This window comes from Aaosphaeria arxii (genome assembly GCF_010015735.1).
Source record: "Aaosphaeria arxii CBS 175.79 unplaced genomic scaffold BU24scaffold_12, whole genome shotgun sequence".
NCBI classification, from domain to species: Eukaryota; Fungi; Ascomycota; class Dothideomycetes; order Pleosporales; genus Aaosphaeria; species Aaosphaeria arxii.
The window spans coordinates 724,553-743,301 of NW_022983485.1; the positions used below are offsets into that span (position 1 = coordinate 724,553).

Below are 18,749 nucleotides of genomic sequence, written 5' to 3' on the forward strand. Positions count from 1 at the left end.
GAACAATTGCACTGATCACGGCCTCACTTGTTTTAGTCTTATGGCATTCAAGCACGCCCTTTTGGAAATGTATCACATTTGCTTCGAGGCATATTTACAGTTGATAGATAGATACAGGTTCCAGCCCAACAAGATTGCTTCCACTAGTGAAACTTATGACTTAAGACAAGTAGGATGTATCCACCCAACTGGTGTAGCCACTTCCCAACACCGTAGCGATTGCTACAGGAGAAGACAATTTCTTGGAGAAGCTGGCCCTTGTTCCCGAAGCTCCATCTCCTGAGTTTGCGTACTCTCCATAATAGACATTGTCCGTCCTTGCATCTCCCGTGTTCCAGATTACCCACCCGGCACTGTTGATCACATTCGACAACTTGGTGTTCTGGAAGACGACTCTCGAATAGTTTCGCCATGGCCTGCCGAGATAATAAGCTCCCTTAGTCACACTGTTACCCGAAGCAGCGGCAACATTGCTCTTGTTGATGACATAGAATGAGGGATTGGAAGAAGAGTCGCGTCCATTGGCGGTGATATATCCGACTGATGCAGCAAGCACGCGAATGTCAGATCCATCGAACCAGGCAGTTGCCGTTTGACCGAAGATGAAATCCGTTGCGCCCTCAATGTAGCATTTGGCGTAGACTTGAGCACCCTTATTTGCAAGGATGGTATCCTGGTATCCTTTGAATTGGACGCCATAATAGCCTTGCTTGTCGGCTTGGGCACTGACGGCCAAAGCTTGAGATCCCTTGCCGCGAGTGTTGACCAAGTTGATGTTGTACACCTTGAAGTTGGGCGACCAAGCTCGGAGCGTTGCGGTCAAGTCGTTGCCCGAGACATCGTCCTGGCTGAGCTTTTGAGTGATTGTGACAGTGTTGCCAGCATATCCAGAGGTGTCGGTTGTGTAACCATAAATGGTCAAAGGACCTTTGAGAGCCTGGATGTAGACCTGCTCATTGTAGGTTCCCTGGTAAAGGAAGATACATTGCGACGATGTGCTGGATGTGCTCAGAGCATTGACAGCAGACTGGAAGGTACTGTACTGTCCTGAGCTGGCTGATTTGCTGACCACCAAGCATCCTGAGGGAGGTGAGGTACGGCCAGCAGCCAGAACCGCAGATGCAAAGGGAATCAGAGAGAAAAGCGAACGCATATTGGAGTAGTGAAGATGATCTGATACTGCAAAATAAAACTTAAGAATTGGACAATGTATTTATACTTACATCTTGATTCCATGCCCCGCAATATACCGAGTAATTGCTGTTTCTCATCTATATTTTTCCGGCTGAATTCTAATTTCGTTTCCCTGAACAAGGAAACTTTAGGAATGGCCCCATCACGTAGATTTGCACTACATGGTCGAAACAAAATGCGTTCACGTTGTACATTGCCATGGGAAGACAAGGTTGGTAGCGAAATTGTCCGGATGGGGGATCCATCTGGAAATCCGGGGTAAATAGTGTGTCCTCGTTGGTGGAATCTCGATCGTCTGTGCGGAGGAGTAGCGGCATCATTTTGATTGAGGTGTGTCACCTATGGCGCCCTTGCGGAGAAACATTTATCTAATTCGCGGAATTGATGGATGCACGACGGCTATCAGGCGGAGATGATCGTGGGTAGCAGAATTGAGGGTTCGTTGGCTAGAAATGTTCATATCGGAGACAATCATGAGGACGAGCGGGTCGACCCGGACAGCAACTCAAAGGAAGACAATAAACAGACCATTGATCTAATTGCCTACCGCTCTGACATATTATTATCTGTCTACTCCATATTTCACAAAGCTTAAATTTTCTCAAGCATGCGTAAGATGTGAAGCTTGTATATCGTGAAAACGTCTACAGTACATACATATTCTGTCGATCCAAACAACGTGCAACAGCTCTGTAGATACTACCCGCAAAACAATAACAGGATTTGAAGTTTCTTCTCAGAACTTCTCTTCAGATTTCCAGAATATTGGGTAAAATTAGTTAATTCGAATGAAAGCATTCTGGTCAAGAACATGAATTTGACTTGTGATAGGGTGACTAAGCAACCTTCCGAGTCATTTCCGGCATCTGCCTCGGCCCAGCACGTTCATAGACCGACGTCGCGAATCTCTCCTCCCAGCGGTCATTCCTACGCGCAATGCACCGCAGTTTGCGGCCCATCTCTCCATTCAACACAACACCATCATGGAGTATCTTCCAAGCCTGCAGTCGCAGGTTGATGACTTGAAGCCATCACTTTTCGAACTTCTCTCCGAACAACAACTGGCCGCGCTCCTTCCACCATCAATCCGTTATCTCCTTGCCATCTCCACCCATCGATACCCGCGATACCTACTCCCCGTCCTCAATTCATTCGATGAAGTCTACGCGCTGGTCATGCTCCTGGTGGAGCGACATTTCCTGCGTACATATGGAGGTTCATTCACAGAGAACTTCTATGGCATGAAACGAGCCCGTGTGCTGCGTACAAAAGGAGGAGAGATACCCAGAGCACAGCTCGGAGCCTCAGACAGCGTGCGCGACGCCGTGAAACTACGAAACAGTGATGTTTGGAAGAACTTGGCGGTGATGGTGGCATTGCCTTGGTTGAAGAGGAAGTTGGACGAGAGTTACGACATCCACGCCGCCCATTCCGATATATTGGGCTCTGGATACAATCGCGAACGCGATGCGTTACCCCCGGGCGCAAGCATGAAGCAGCGATTGATGTTTTTCTACAAGTGGTTCTTGAGGAAGGTGTATCCAAGCGTGAATGCAGCATACTATTTCAGTCTGCTTGTGTTTAACATGGCATACCTCTTTGATGGGTCGAAATACCATTCGCCTTTCCTCTGGATGATAGGGACAAGGATACGAAGATTAGGACCAGCAGATTACCAAGCTATCGAAATAGCTACACAACCAGCAAAGATCCTACCAGGCCGACCAGGAGAGGGAGGCTCCCTATTCAGCCCAAGGGTCATGGCGCGAGCAGTCGGTCCCAAATTAATGGGATCTATGAGGATACTTTTACCCACAAGTATCTTCGCCCTGAAATTCCTAGAATGGTGGCACGCATCAGACTTCGCACGTCAGCTGTCAAGGAGAGCAGCGGAAAACATTGAACTGCCTCCTCCAGTCTTGCCAAATCTATTGTCAAGGCCCCCGAAACAGTCTAAAACAGAAGCTGGGGAGAAGCCAGCATCAGAAAAGCGCCCTGGCTCTTCCTCTTCCGATAAGCAGAAGCGGATAGACCCTCCGATCTCCTCAAAGACACTCCTTCCAATCCTCACTGTTGCGCACCCAATACCCGAGACATCTCATCTCTGCCCAATTTGCAGCCAGCCGATAGTCACACCGACAGCCTCGCCCACCGGCTTTGTCTACTGCTACACGTGCATACACCGATGGGTTGAGGGAACCCACGACCGCCAGGTCGCATTCATGGAGGGTTCCGCGGGTTTCAAATCGGGCTCGCCGGAAGACGAAGACGAAGAGGATGACGATTGGTCCAAAGAAGAGGGCAGCCGAGAGGGACGATGGGAATCAGGAAAGGGCAGAGACGCAATCACCGGCCGACGTATCCTCGGCGGAACAGAGGTCTTGCGAAGAGTCGTTGTGTAGAGCCTTCGGGATTGCTGTTGTATTAGTATTTGGTTTGCATATCAGAGAGGACTGCATCATGCATGTTATTATACGGAGGAGATATTGGACGGCCAAGTCAAAATCTTGAGCTTATTTGAATCTAGCGCGCAGCAGAGTTATATATCTATTATACCATCTCATTCAACCCACTTACTCCGTTTCTGACCTCCCATTCCCCAAAAGCGGAGTCCTCTCACTATCCCCCGCAACCGCACCCCCATTACTCCCCTCCGCACTCTCCCCCCTCACAGCCTTCCTATCCCTCCACAAGAACCCCAGACTCATCGCCAACAAGCACCCCTGCAAACACCCCGTCAAAATAAACAACCCCCAAGCACTCCACCCTCCCGGCCCCAACCTTACCGCCAACGATGCCGCAAACACGAAGCTCCCGGGTGTCTGAATGCACATCATCGGCACGCTCAGGCTCCCCACCGCCTGCAGCCGCCACGTCGTGATGATCTGCGGGATGTACTGTATCGCCGCGAGCACGGTGCCCAGTAGGCCGAGGAAGTTGGCCCACCCGCGGATGTACTGCGGCGCCGCGTTGGCGAAGACGATGGAGCCGAACAGCGCGATCACGAAGAATGTGAGGGAGGCCGCGAGCACGAGGATGGCTTCTTTCCAGGTTGGGAGGTTGGTGTCTTCGTCGATGTCCGAGGGGTCTTCGGAGGAGAGGGAGCTTCGCGGGAAGAAGATGAGGAAGAGAAGCATTCTGGGGGTTAGGTTAGTATATTGAAGTTCTGCTTCGGATGTGGGAGGAAGGACTTACATGAAGAAGAAGCATGTCCACTGCACGCCGATCTGGGCGATTCCGAGAAGCGCTGCTGCGCATGGATACGAGCCAATCTCCTTGCAACATCGCATGTCCCGCGTGCTTTCAGGGAGAGTGAGGATGTTCGCTATGCTGGCTGTGCCGGATATGGTGCCTAATAGAACGAAAAGAGGGCTCAATCCTCGTGAGGATCGTCGTGATATGATCTTGTAGTGTTGCGGCAGGTACGAAACGAGGATGCCTACGACGATGAAGCTGTGGAGGATTAGCGCTGGGGAATTGTATAGGAGGAAGTTTGGGATGATAAACGTACACTGAGACGGAGAACTGGAAGACATCGGGATGGGAGAGCTCCCGACATCGTTCGGAAAGATGGTCCTTCATGGTTGTTGTTGTTGGTATGTTGATGTGGTTGACGCGCGAACGATGAGACGGAGCTTAGGGAGCTATGAGCGTGTGACGTCGGGTGGTACAAGGTCTAGGCCGCTGGACCGCGGTTGTTTCATATTGGCCAATCATATCTCACTATCGACCTCATGGTCGATGTTTACTTCATCTCCATATAAGGTATCAATAAAAAGTAGAGCAAAAAGGCCAGAAAACAATCTCGTTATCAGATTTAACAGAATGGAGGGTATCTTCTCTATGTAAATAATTTGGTAAATCCCACGTCGCTGTTGCGCAGTAAAATTCCATCCAAAGTCATAAAGTCCCAGACGCCTTCGCTGCTCAAAACCCTATCCACTTCTGGTATCCCACACCCCGTACTGATAGAACAAGCCAAACCCCGCAACGAAACTTGGGAGACTTCTCAAATCGCGTCGATTAAATGAAATTTAACCCAGCTGGTTCCGTCGCTCGGCAGCATGAACTGCTTTTTGCCAGTTCACCTTTAAAATGAAGATAGTCTCTATGAGAGAGACGATGCCGAGAGCGATGGCAGGACCCTACGTAGTTGATTAGTTGAAATTCTCCTCTCATCTTGGATCGTAGACTTACAGCCCATAACCCGTACAAGCCCCATCCTGCACCAAAACCTAAGCCGAAACTGATGGGAACACCAATTACATAGTAACTGAACAAAGCCACGTATCCGCCGAACTCTTGCCTTCCTAGACCCCTCAGAATACCATTACAGGTGGCTGCGGTTGCATCGAAGACTTGGAAAGCCGCACACAAGGGTAGAAGTGCGGCCACCAATTCGATAACCTCCTCATCTGGAGTAAAAAGTCTCGGGATGGAGTTTCGGAAACCATATAACAACAGCAGATTGGCTACACCGATTATGACGGAGAACACAGCTGCAACCTTGGCAGTCACCTTTGCTGGTTCAGCAAGCGTTGCGCCAATTAGATTTGCGATTCGGGTCGATGCTGCGACGCTCATGGGGAATGGAATCTGCCAGGTTATGCCAGTGATGGATCCTAGAACACTCTGGGCCGCAAGGGGAGTGGTTCCCATCCAGGACGAGGACAGTGCAATAATCTCAAATGCAATCAACTCTGCCAGAACCATGACCAGACCAGGGAGAGCCAGTTTGACCATTGGCATCCAGTTCTTGAGTGCTCGTCGATCGAAGCCACCCCAGCACTTAGAACCATCGATGAAGTAAACATACAGAAAGAGCAAAATTGGCATGATAGTCTCCGTAATTGATACGGCGATTGGTGCGCCAACGAAGCCCCATTTCAACTTCCAGACGAACATCCAATTGAGATAAGCGTTTAGTGGCGCACATATCAGTAGAACGTACATAGTGGCGCTGAATATACCTTGGGCCTGAACATATCGTTTTCCTGCTTCGAACGCAGCGTATCCGGGAGCACCAGCAATTAGCACTTTGAGATAGAGTCCTGCAAACTCTGCAGTCTCCCTTTCTGGGACAATGACGGCCAGTATCTGAGTACCAAAAGACCATACAGTCGCAATAGGAATTATCATAAGCCAAAGGAAGTACACCATTCGCTGTAGTTGTAATCCAACTAGGCGGGGATTTACGGGATATGCCTGGGCGCAAAGTGTATCCAGGGAGGTGGAGAGCCCGTGAATGACCGCATATCCGGTGATTGAAGCAGTCATACTAGCAAGGCTGACTGCTCCTAATTCGATCTTTCCAATATGTCCTACGGTAAAAATGCTAGCAACTGGTAGTGAGTATTGCAGCAAAAACGTAAGAATCATTGGCGCCGACGTCCTCAACAGGACCTTCGTCTCTCGCTGCCAAGTTGTCGAGATCTTTCCGGCAGCAACAGCTTCGTCCCATCTCTTGTTTATGGTCTTTGGCGAATCCAAACCTCCGTATGGAAGACTCGGGTCACCATCTAGCAGCGCAGTCTGCTCAGATGGCGAGCCATCAGGGTAGAGGGCCTCCTCATCCGCCTCGCTTCGAACCTTTCTGAGGCCCGAGGTGGATATTCTCCGCCCAAGGCTCGAAAGGACTCCCTCACTTCCTCGGCGCGGGTGCTTGGGTGGTAAGAGGTGGTTATCGCGGAGTAAACTCCGCTCCTCGCTTCTCACAGCTTCCCGCTCTTTCTTAGATAAGTACCCATGATCTGGCATGCTGGAAGAGAAAATTGCGGGCGACCTGGCTGCAGGATTCGCACATGACGGTCGACGATAGGAATTTATCATTGAGTATTGTCGGATAGTGGAATCATCTGAATCATCATCTTCTGAATTCGAATTCGCTTCCTCTGGTTCTTCTTCAAGATCTCGGGCAATGGCTTCTTCTGCAATTGGAGCCGAAGTAGAAAGGGAATCCATCTGTGCAGCTATCTCATTGGCGATACCACTGATAGAGCTGCCTCCAGCCTGCTCCGCCCGTTGAGCCATTGTTGCTGACAGCCTCTTAGCTGCAGTACAGAGTGAGAGTTGTGAAAGTAATTGATCGGGCGAGAGGTGGATCTCCAATCTTGAAAAAGATATTAGAGATAGAGTGGGAAATTGTGTTCCTGAGGAACGGGACAAGTGAGTCGACAAATAATGCCTTCCAAAAGGTCTTTAAAAGAGCTGGAGATCAAAAAGCGGGGATGACGGATGGCATGTCAATCGTTCCAGTGGCACGAGTAGTAGTGGGTATCGATAATGCGGGCTACTATCATCGTCTGGACCAATCGGGAAGCTCTAAGCGGTGAACGTTCGTTCACAGTCATCCTGCACTACTACGCCCTTCAAGCCTGACGCTTGACACTTGACAATTGACACATCCCGTGGGACAATTGTGACTCAGGCATCAACTTGGCGGAAAGATTTTCTATATTTTATTATAACTTTCTGATGCACCCCCAGTTGGAAGCTGAGTTGAACATGTCGATTCAATAATTAATGCTTAGTTTTGTGAGGTGCAATGACTCACATTCATCTACTGCAGAAGGGCGCTGCTGATACCATCTTAGCTAGAGATAGAGATCCCGCCTCTTCTCGATGATCATCTTAGATCGATTATCTACCAATTAGAGGGAGATCGTTGGTTTCGCAACTCGTTTTCATTCGATTCAGAAGATCAGCCCTTTAACCTGCAGCTCTTGATGAACATTGACCGAGATAAGCTAGGCTAGCTGCAAAGTTGTGTGATAGCAGCTACAGGCGCATGTCGCGATGCAATGCAATGCTACCCCGTACACCCTCGGACTTTTTCTCGAACAACTGTTGCCACAATCACGACACACTCGATTGCTTTTCAACCGTTCCAAAGTCTGCCGTAAACAACAGTTATTTCCCTATCCTGTTCGCACTCAATCACACTTGAGATATGCCATTCCACGCCGGAAATCCATGAATGATGGGTTGATCTCTTTAATCAAAAGAATTCCTTTCGAGAAAGTTGAACTCGACTTCAAATTATTTCATGCGGGTTTTCTCGTTCGAACTGAATCTGAACCAAGAGCATGAAGACAATGCCACAACGTCTGTAGCTGAAGCGTATATCAGATGCACTGAGCGAACTATGAGAAGTATTATGGCTGCGGTTCAAGACAGATGGTGAAGAGAGTATTAAAGTATGACTGCAAGTTGCGTCCGGGACCAGCGACTCCAAAGCGTATCGGATATGAAGACGGATGAAACATGGCATGCTCAAATGTTTTCCATCAAGGGTTTCCTGCGGATTAGAGATGTGAGCCATGGTAGAATTTCCTTTGCTCTCATGGTCCAGCCATCCGCCCGGTACAAATTCTCAGGCCATGGAGAACGTGTTGTCTTTGATACGAATCGCACTCCCAGCTTCATGACTAGTCTTCTCTGCCTTCTATTTGAAGTTCTGCAGGGGCTTCCCGGAGCACATACAGCTTTACAGGTAGGAGGTCGCAGCTACATACTAGCAGAGGAAAGCAGCTATGAAAGTTGATTCGAGGAGCCCTTGTATCGGGACCTGAGGGACCAGATCTATAACCATAATTTCAAACGGTTCTAGACGAAACTGAACAATCTTTATTTGCGATGGCATACTAGGTTTAAACTATTGCAACCTTGCTTATGAACAGCCTCAAGATCATTAGCCAGGGGAAGATTTGAGTTCCCAATTTGATGCAAGACTCCTCGATACAAGTTCTATCCGTATCATCATTGAGAACTTGGCCAACCTTGATCTCAAAGAAGTCATCGATGATGTCTCTTTCTTGTTGCCGCCATTCTTCTGTAGTTATACCCATCACCTCTTTCTAATTCTAGCTATTGGTAAATTGGGCAGTCTAGATGCAACGAAGGTCTTGTTTAAGGAACTCTGCGACCAAAGCCAAATTTTAAGGCCAACTTGCACTTTAGGATGTGCGGCGAAGCGATGTGCTCAGTACTCATAGGATTGTAATGTTTGCCCCGCTTATGTCGCACAAGAACATCTAGGTAGAGTCGCACCTCTCGTCGAGAACGATATCGGGCGAGAAGTCAACGCCCTAGGAAGGAGGAAATGCAAAGCTATTCCGAGGTAGCAAAACAAAACCACGTGTACCAAAGATCATACTAAAAAAATATACCAAATGCGAAGTTCGCAGACCTGAGCGGGGGTTTCTTTGGAGGTTTCTTTATTGTGGCCCGGCTTTAGAGTTCCCATTCGCTTGTGGCGGTGGCTCAGTCACGAGCATGCTGCATTGTAGGCAAGGCAGCAGGCATTCGCACGTGGGAGTAGTTTGCTGGAACTTATTCTCACCCTATTGTTGGTACTCGTTACAATGTGAAACAATAGCTTATCAGGAAATCGATCGGGGCCATCCGCTTAAGGGAACATTTTGCGCGTGGGAAGAAATAAGCTCGGACTTCAATCATGAATGTTACTACCCGGAGAAGTGTTGTCCTTAAGGCTGAAGCATCACCATCTGTTCGGACGAAATATTTCGATCGATAAATCTGGTCGAGACAAGTATCGTAAATCGGATCCCCATGAGGCTGGTTATGTAGTGAGTGGCAAGAATGCACATCCCAACTGAAGGTTTAGTAATGATCAATTATTAGAAGATCAAGAAGGAGTTTACCGGTGAACAACGAGGATCCCGTTAGACTTACAAATTTAGAGCGTCGCGCATTGCTCCAAAAAGAAACCTCCGATGAATATCAAATGCGCTTGGACCAGTCGTTATAGCCCAGCGGACACACAGGTCTCCGAATTAGGATGAGCGACCAACCCTAATGTGTTACTGATCTAGCGAAGCCAGGGCGCAGTCAGCAATGGAATGTGTGACTGTGGTCGGTGTGGTTGGTCGTGGCAGTTGACATGCTGCTGATCATTGGTCTTTGGAGATCGGCCCCCAACTGTGCGCATGTCAGCGCAGGTAGGCGGCCTGATGGAGGCTCAATGCTTTGTGCAGCCCTATACAGATGTTATACACAATGTCAGGTTGAGCATGTACAGACAGTTGGATTACTCATTGTGTGACTGAAAATTAGTAGAAATAGATACGATCCCGCATCGGATCCTTATAACTGAACAGAAGAATTCTATTCATCATCATTAGGCACTGAAGCCGATATCATATCAAAAGTATCCCTTATACATATCATACTTGAACAATAAACATATTGAAATCATCATATCGAACCACCATGGCCAAGTCATCGCCAACCCCACCTCCTCCCTACGAATCGATATCATCAAGCTCAAATCAAAACCCAGCCTTACCCTCAACATCACATCAAGCAAACACTGCAACACCAGGGTCCCAACCAACACCCATCAACCCTCAAAACCTCACACCCCAACAAATCGCAGACTTCAACCGACTATATCGGCAAGTAGTCCGCCGCACAACCCGCAACTCCCTCGGCGTAGCCACATCAACCTCCATGGCCACCGTCTTCCCATACATGCTAGGCCCAGCAGCTGCATCGGGCTACGGACTCTACAAAGCCCGCAAGGCTCGACATGACCTCGAAGAACTCGAGAAGCTTGGGTTCAAAATCCGGAAGCGAGATCTCGCGAACGGGGTGGCTGTTGGCGCACTGCAGAAGCTTCCACTGACCTTTCTTCTGTGGGGGCACGACGAAGTGCTCTTCGCATTAGGGTCACTCGTGGAGGAGTTCCCTGGGTCTGAATCGTTGCTCAGTGGGGCGATCGACACAGTCAACGCCCATACTGAAGCCCTAGATGTTCCGGTTCTGGGCGATCTGAATGGGCTCGCGGAAGTGCCTGTGGATGCGGTGCATGATATGCTGGGCATCGACGGAGCACAGGAAAGGATAGATGCTATAGAAGCCGGCGGCGAAGATACTGGAGGTTGGCATGATAGTGCGGGACACATTGCACAGGATGTCTTTCTGGTGGCTCCTGTTGCTGCGGTGGTCGACCAGGTGGCTGATTACCCGGCCGAGAGGTACGATAGGAGGAGGGTAGGACAGATGCCTGGGTCTTATCCCTCTGGAGAGCAGACACCTCCGCCATTGCCCCCTCGACCGAAGCGTACTTGAAATGTACTGTCTACCCCAGGAGATGCGGTATAGGAATGGCGGACTTGGCTCAAGGCGTTAGAAATGGTTCAGGGCGTTTGCATAGTTTCAAGGAGTCGGAAATGGCCACAAGGCTGAAGGCGTTCATTCACTCAAGGCGTTGCATACCGGTATACCCACTCAATTATTAGTTAGCTCAGTTATCGTTCACAAATACCTTCATCACACATTAGCAAGATGTGCTGTCATCTTCCCTCATCAGTTGTGCTTAATTCATGACTGATTCATTTCCTTAATTTCGTAGTCTAAACTGAGACAAAGAGCGCCTGAGCAACGCCGCCGTTGCGCGCGTGCAACGATTTCCCCTGGGTATCCTAATTATATTGTCAAACACCTTCTACGACAGTGACCTCTCTACAAGAAGTAATCGGCAACTGGCTTTTTGGCTGGCATTCCACGTGAATCTTGTGGCGCAGCCTCGAAGACGCGGTACCTTCTTCCTGGTCCATCTCTGGTTCGTTGCATATTGTCTCCGAGAACTGAACTCAGTCTCCGATCGTTCCCATTGCCGACCATGTTGGAGGAACTCCCGTCGTTGGATCCTAGAATCCATCCACCACCGCCACCGCCTTGATCCCCGTTCGATCGTCGCTGGTAACCTGCATTGGAGCCGTCTTCTCCCAGCTCGAGGATTGCAGCGACGTTGCCGCATCGGTAACAATAATTTGGCGCAGACCAAACGGTAACAATGGTGGATTCGAACATTTCCTTGAAGCCTTCCATGACGAGCTGATGGGCTCTTGCAATCAAGCTCAGGTCATTCTTGTAATTGAAACACTTGACGATATCGGCACCAAACAGGAAGCCAGCGCCACGGGGAGATAATCCCCAACCCTCAATTTCGTCAGGGTCAGACCATAGCAAATCACACATGGCACCTTCATGAGGCACCTCTTGTTTACGATCCAGCAATCGGATCTTGTCGATTGTGTCGATCAAGGGCGACAATCCACCGTGAACGCAAAGAATTGCTCCAGTGTCGTTCTTCACAGACCCGTTCGCGGAACTGGTGGCGCCGGTACCTGCAGGGCCTACACGAGAAGGTGTAGGTGCAATGGGAGATGAAGAAGCGGGGTTGGAGTTCGGCTGTGATGATTGAGAGTCCGAGTTTCGGGCGTACCGGTACATGATTTCTCCATTGGCATTCAGCGTTTCGATCTCAATGTCTGCATCGGAATCAGGGAAATTATCCAGGTTCGTGTTTTCTGCCATTGGGCCATCTGTAGGAACAAGAGATGTTGCAGCCCCGGATACGAGTGCACCCAAAGCAAGGTAGTCGAATACTTCGCAGCAGTATCTAAGAGTGCGTTAGCTCAAGTTATCCAAACAGTAGTATTTGACTGATGTACCTCCAAACATTGGCGCTCCCATACTTTCGCAAGCACTCGTCGTAAAAGCCGTACACCGTGGTGATCTGACGCGATTCGTGGTTACCACGAATGAGAGTTATCCTATCAGGATATCGAACTTTCAAACATAGGAGGAGCAGGAATGATTCAAGCGAGTAGAAGCCTCGATCGACGAAGTCGCCTAGGGTAGATTAGTATTTCGAACAGTCGCACAAGCTCAGGAGTACACACCCATGAATAGATAGTTCGTATCCGGCACATCTCCACCAACACGAAAGAGCTCCATGAGATCATGGAACTGTCCATGGATATCTCCGCATATCTGATATGGCCATTAGTCCCAGGTTCTGGATGCGCGACTGAATGACGTACCGTTACGGGCGCGTCGACACCGACAACATTACCCTCTTCTATAAGGAGCTCACGCGCTTTATGGCATAGTTCGCGGACTTGGTTCTCGGGAATTGGTCGACATGCGCGCAATTGTTGGATGGCCCTACATAGAGTCAGCCCGGCTTCGGAGCAGTGAGATATTGGGGGGTGTACTTGTCCAGATCGCAGCCACCGGAGCTCATATTTGTGATTTGGGGTAGGTACCCAGAGAATAAATGCCGGCTTAAGCTTGATCGCTGTGGTTGGCGATGTTGTTATAGAATAAGGTCTTGAAGATAATGGACGTGTAGGAGAGTTCTCTCAGAGAGGTGGCGTCGCGTGCCAAAAATGGACTTTAAAAGCTTCAGGCGTCTGATCGGCGACTACTAGAATAGACGTTAGTATTGCAAAACTCCACAGTACAGCTCGAATGTTTGAAGCGATTTGCGGAGAGAATGCGGATATAAGCTGGTGGGCGGGATGGTGTTGAAGTTCGAGATGCTTTCCCAGGAAGAGCTGCAGGGATGTAATCGATAAAGTCTTGGCGAGATTCCGCGCTAGTAGCCAACTCGACCCTACATCCAAAAGTCCATCATGCTACTCACCCCCACCCACCTCACCTCACCCACGGTCACACTCGTTCGAGGCATCTCAATCGGGTCGGTATGATATACTCAATATCTTGCGGTACCGAGAGCACCAATTGACTCCTCAGCAGAACTCAGAGATGCCTATCATCATCGCCTAGGAGCTTCTAGTCCAATCAAATCTTCTCCGATTATGCCACCACATCTTCACCCGCGGTCGCGGATGACCATGTCGCTATTCACCACGACTTTAGCGATATGTTTCATAGTCGTTGCGACGCCGCATCTTCTGCCATGTCCAGTCGATAACCGCGCATTTGCCGATTCAGCCGACCCACAAGCACTGCAACGACGACGGAGGCGACGGAGAGCCCAGGAGGAAGCTTGCAACGATACCATGAGGGAGGATAGGAAGATCCAGATTGTCACTGATGATTGGGCGAGGCCAAAGAGGGAGTGCCCTGTACCAAAGCCAGGTGGATTGATCGGCCAGGTTCTCGGAATCAAGAGCGAGAACGAGGATGAGATGGACTTTTCCATCCTGGAAGAAGTGAACAAGCAAAGAATACGACAGAAGGCTAGCGACGAATGATCGGACCAACATCGAAGTCGCGATCGGATGATTTTGATATCGGAGCAGACCTACAACAATTTACCACAGAGGAAAGTGGAAAGGACGACGATGTGTATACCAAATGTACTCCAAGTACTCAGCACCACTACGAAGGTTGCTATCAAACTATGTAAATCATAGAGCGTTTTAGAATTCTATTACACGATTAAATACTCTAAACTGATGACTCGAAATTTGGATTCACGGCACGGCCTCGTCTAGCACGGTGCGACAAACTCTCAAAGTATCAAAATTCAGCCATAAAAACAACAAAACAGTGTCAAGAAGTTGTGCTTGTATTCTGCAATGTTACCTGCGAACTACAACGCGTCATAATCAGGGGAAGTCGCTCAATCGCGCGATACATAGGATGAATAAATATTTGGGATCATTCGACACCAGCTGAACCAATCAGAGCTAGGAAGAAACCAAGCGGACGACCATTTCAGACATCCCTGCAATCCGAAAATGAGAAACAATTTCCAATGTCGATGTCACTTCGTTGCAAATATCATTGGAATTTTCCTTCTACTGGTGGAGCTGAATTCAAGGTTACACGCAATCTCGATCTCCAATTGGCAGATATCCAGTCAATAAGCATAATCTCGTGGTTCAAGGCTCTCTCTTGACATACTTTCTAAATACCTGGTACCATCCACAACAATGTATTCAGGAAGACGTATATAGGAGGGTGATGTAGAATATCATTCATCCTAAGACAATGATATAGATGACCAGAATTCCATCTCTAATAACCATCCACTCAGTCTTCGCCATTGTCCTACGAATAGACTACGTCACTACATACACTAACCAATAACAGTAATTCCAATCCATAACCATCACTTCAAAACAACATCCATCCCCATACACATACTGTTCACCATAATTCCTCGATACAATTCCTGCTCACACATAATTCAAAATGCCTAAACCCCCTCCCCTCCCAGCCTCCCCACCCTCTTCGCACCCCAAACCCTCAAAATCCCACATGATGAGCTACCGCATCGGGCGAGGCGAAACCCTCGTCCTCACCTTCGAACCCTACAAGTCCTCCATTCTTCCGCTCTGGCGCTTTGCAAATCCCCCATTGGCCCGTCAGTCTTCATCTCTGATCTACGCGAAGTTCAAACAGTACGAGGCGGACGATGACTTTGTGGGCATGGACATGTGCAGGAAGTTCTTGCAGATGGGGATGACGAGGGCGAAGAGATATGCAAATCACAAGGGGGGTAGGAAGTACGATAGGGAGTCTGGGAGGGAATTGGAGAAGAGTAAGGGGCATAAAGGGAGAGAGGAGAAAGAGGAGGCAGCGGGGATTTTCAGGGAAATGTGGGAGAAGGCGAAGGCGGAGGAGGGATATAAGAGGATGAAAGAGATGTTCTTGGAGGAGCAAAAGGCCTGGGATAAGGACAAGAGAAGGGAATCGAAACAGACGTGAGGAATTACAGCACCAAGGAGATTATCAATCACTGGATGTATCAATGAAGAAGCTCACGTGCTTCCCACCAGAATTGGACTCGGAATCGAATCGACCAACAGTTCTAGCGGTACTTCTCAGACTTATGTCACTTAGGAGAAGGATCAATCGAGACTTTAATCTGCGTAACCAAACAGCCATTCGGGCCTTCCAGAAGCCTCAACAACCAAGGCACTCATCTCCGGCTCACGAAGCTACCCAACCAAATCGCCGGACCGCAAGTCCGAGACCTATAGACTCGTACCATGGACCAAAATACCAACCTCGCTAAGCACCGAGATTATAGTGCCTGGGACAAGACGACAAGAAAGACCATTAATAGCGTGCAGTAAACATGCATGCTCTCGCCTCAATCCGAGTTCCTGGAACATGGTTCCAATAATATATAAATCGTGCGGAAAAAATGACGCAACGGCTTGATATAGATCGCTTGGGAAAAACATCAATCAACTCCCTAATGTTTTCTCAAGGGGTCCAACTACAGTTTGTAGATTAAAAACCCTCATCCAGATATAATTCAGGATTCGGGGGTGTAAGCACTGCATCTACAATAAGACCGAGCGATGGGCCACCTTAAAGCAGCAGCGCAGACACAATGCGCGAGGCTGAGGCACAGTCCGTCATTCACAGTTACTTGGGAACGCGACGCGTATATCGATTAGAAGTCTGGTCCCCCAACCCCGTTACCGACAGTTCGTTGCAGACGCCGTGATCTTCCAGGGAAAAATACGTACGGATCCAATCGTCCTCGCAATGCACTGAACCCACATACTCACACATGTACTCGTATGTGCTATGCGTACATTGCAAACCTCTTCGACTCCATCGCCCCCCACCACACTCATAGTCTCACTCTCCGGACCTCACAAAGCAATTACCATCTCACCTCATCTGTCTCTCTCCATCACCACGTGAACCAAAAGCTCTTTCCCCTTCGAAATTCCCCCATTCAGCCCTACAGCAATCCGAGCCGAGCCGCTCACCTGGTCACATACCTTTCAGGACTGGCTTCGCCGAGAACGCCTCGTTGGAAAGAAGAAGGTCGGGCACAGTCGTCGCGAACCCTTACCCCGTGGCCCCCCTTCCCCTTCCCCGCTTACGTTGGACGAGAAACGGACGTGAGGGATCCTGGAGATCTCGCGTGGTCGCCACGGCCGTGGATTTGTACTTGTACTACATAACTACAAACCGCACGCACGACGGGGGCAGGGAGGGATGGACGGATGGATGGATGGATGTCTCTCGGTAACCATGCTGACTAGTGTATTGGTAATGGCAGCAGGGCGTAAAGGTTTTTCGCCTGTGATAGACAGAAGGCACACTCGAACGATTGCCACATGCGTGTGTGCTCGAGTGTCTAAGATTTGACGTTGGATCGGTTGATGGAGAGCTTGATTGGCCGTGGGGAGAAAAGGTTGGATTACGCCGCGAACGAGCATCTATACCAACCAAGGATGGTGGATAAGACTCTATTCACTCTATCTATCTTGTCACATTCCTTTCACGCGCCTTTTTGTCTCGCGTTTCGAGGCACGGCGAGTGGTGGTGATGGGCGCATTTCACCTGCATTTGTCTTGCCTGTGTTGAAGCGAGAGGCGGACAATCACATCACGTTCATGCGAGGCTCTGCGTGTGGGTCATGCATTCGGTGTATGGCATTGTGAGCGCTCGGTCGAGCCGAGTGAAAAAGTCCATCATCCATTGTAAGCGTATTGCGGCGAAGTGGAAAGGTGATGTATAGAGAGGTGTTGAATGTGTTTGTCTGATTCGCTGCTCTGTATATTTAGGCTAGCGAGCAGAGTTGGAATGCTTCTGGCCCCCGAAAGATATACTTCCCTTGCGTCTTCTCGAATGTGAACATGTGTTGCACCAACATTGCTATGTACCAAATATGTACCTGTGCGGCCAGCGATTACAGTAGCCACAGCAGTTGTTGAAATAATATAAGGAAAATAACAACTACTGATTGGACTAAATATTTACGTTTACATTTAGATTTCTACCCACATCCGTCCAATTCAGCCGTTCGTCCTGCATTGGTACTCCACCTAGCTTCCCCATTCCCGCCAGCCACAAGAAGATCCACCGAACCTCTACTCTACTCTATCACAAATAACGTCAAGCAGGGTTCAGGCCTTCCAACAGGAAAAAAGCGTGCAGTAGTTCTCAAGTACCGCCCCACAGCGCGTCTCAACGAATTCAAACCCTTCCAGGACACAAGAACGAAAAACCTGGGGTATTTCAACGTAGATTAGATGCATTATTCTACAATATTCCCGTTGTTAGTTTAGTCGTTATTACTCCGTAGAGACCACGAATTCTAACCAGCCACGCCGCAATCCCAACGAGAAGCATGCGGGGGAAGTTCTTCCGCATTGCACTCCGTACATATTAAAAACGTCCTGAGGCTTCTCCTACACATCGGCATGCAGGCGAAGAAATCAAAAAAGGGAAATCTATGCACACGACACACAACCAACGAACAGGACGCGCGCCGCTCCGCACACCCGCTCACATGTGCATGATGCGATGTCACCATCCACGTCCCGTCTCTCCACCCGTCACCACTCACCGTTCACCATGCCTGCAGCGAGCAGTGTCTGTCTCACTACTGCACTATGCCGCCTCACACAATAACTGTAGTTAGTCGTGTCGTTAGACCAGCCGTTTCCCGTTTCTTAGCTGTGCATCCATCGCATCACCACCAACCGACAAAACACCAATCACATCCCCTCACAATCCGTGCGTGAACCTGCACTTCCCTTCATCCCCAACTCTTCCTCTCCAATATGATCTGGATAAATACCATCAACAAGAATCGTAAACTGCAAGCACCGACACAACGGTTTGCTCGCTCGCTCGTTGGGAAAGAAAACGTTTCAGCATTCGCGCGATGCGGTGCGCACGGATGGGGAAAAATGCCAGCAATTCCCCACCTGCATTTCCCCTCAATATCCACACAAGATCCCAAGCACGCATGGAGATAGCAATCATGAGAAATGGAAATTGCCTGATAAGTAACC

The 18,749-nt window shown here is 49.2% G+C and overlaps 8 protein-coding genes across 8 annotated transcripts; 4 read left to right on the forward strand and 4 right to left on the reverse strand.

The window, feature by feature from the left end:
* Positions 1-160: 160 nt before the first annotated feature.
* On the reverse strand, positions 161-1,105 carry BU24DRAFT_379326 (carbohydrate esterase family 8 protein; the record flags this gene model as incomplete). The annotated part of the gene is made up of 1 exon (XM_033524692.1): positions 161-1,105. A coding segment is annotated over one exon (945 nt), but the record flags the coding sequence as incomplete, so codon positions are not given.
* Positions 1,106-2,095: 990 nt separating this feature from the next.
* On the forward strand, positions 2,096-3,750 carry BU24DRAFT_428072 (uncharacterized protein). The gene has a single exon (XM_033529385.1). The coding sequence runs from the start codon at positions 2,178-2,180 to the stop codon at positions 3,594-3,596; it is 1,419 nt and encodes a 472-aa protein (XP_033378384.1). The 5' UTR covers positions 2,096-2,177; the 3' UTR covers positions 3,597-3,750.
* Positions 3,751-3,767: 17 nt separating this feature from the next.
* Positions 3,768-4,913, reverse strand: BU24DRAFT_455206 (PQ loop repeat protein-like protein; the record flags this gene model as incomplete). Its single annotated transcript, XM_033531361.1, has 3 exons — positions 4,706-4,913; positions 4,390-4,647; positions 3,768-4,332 (listed from the first exon to the last, which is right to left on the reverse strand). Exons 1-3 carry the CDS (start codon positions 4,774-4,776, stop codon positions 3,768-3,770), a joined length of 894 nt encoding a protein of 297 aa, XP_033378385.1. The 5' UTR covers positions 4,777-4,913.
* A 71-nt stretch (positions 4,914-4,984) lies between these two features.
* BU24DRAFT_428073 (MATE efflux family protein) lies at positions 4,985-7,405 on the reverse strand. The gene is made up of 2 exons (XM_033529386.1): positions 5,392-7,405; positions 4,985-5,339 (listed from the first exon to the last, which is right to left on the reverse strand). Exons 1-2 carry the CDS (start codon positions 7,222-7,224, stop codon positions 5,229-5,231), a joined length of 1,944 nt encoding a protein of 647 aa, XP_033378386.1. The 5' UTR covers positions 7,225-7,405; the 3' UTR covers positions 4,985-5,228.
* Positions 7,406-10,320: 2,915 nt separating this feature from the next.
* On the forward strand, positions 10,321-11,340 carry BU24DRAFT_428076 (uncharacterized protein). The gene has a single exon (XM_033529387.1). The coding sequence runs from the start codon at positions 10,426-10,428 to the stop codon at positions 11,284-11,286; it is 861 nt and encodes a 286-aa protein (XP_033378387.1). The 5' UTR covers positions 10,321-10,425; the 3' UTR covers positions 11,287-11,340.
* A 154-nt stretch (positions 11,341-11,494) lies between these two features.
* Positions 11,495-13,669, reverse strand: BU24DRAFT_428077 (Metallo-dependent phosphatase). The gene is made up of 5 exons (XM_033529388.1): positions 13,221-13,669; positions 13,047-13,170; positions 12,906-12,996; positions 12,675-12,855; positions 11,495-12,622 (listed from the first exon to the last, which is right to left on the reverse strand). Exons 1-5 carry the CDS (start codon positions 13,247-13,249, stop codon positions 11,680-11,682), a joined length of 1,368 nt encoding a protein of 455 aa, XP_033378388.1. The 5' UTR covers positions 13,250-13,669; the 3' UTR covers positions 11,495-11,679.
* Positions 13,670-13,826: 157 nt separating this feature from the next.
* On the forward strand, positions 13,827-14,225 carry BU24DRAFT_414490 (uncharacterized protein; the record flags this gene model as incomplete). Its single annotated transcript, XM_033526223.1, has 1 exon — positions 13,827-14,225. The coding sequence occupies one exon, from the start codon at positions 13,827-13,829 to the stop codon at positions 14,223-14,225; it is 399 nt and encodes a 132-aa protein (XP_033378389.1).
* Positions 14,226-15,237: 1,012 nt separating this feature from the next.
* On the forward strand, positions 15,238-15,687 carry BU24DRAFT_436916 (uncharacterized protein; the record flags this gene model as incomplete). Its single annotated transcript, XM_033530184.1, has 1 exon — positions 15,238-15,687. One exon carries the CDS (start codon positions 15,238-15,240, stop codon positions 15,685-15,687), a length of 450 nt encoding a protein of 149 aa, XP_033378390.1.
* Positions 15,688-18,749: the final 3,062 nt, after the last annotated feature.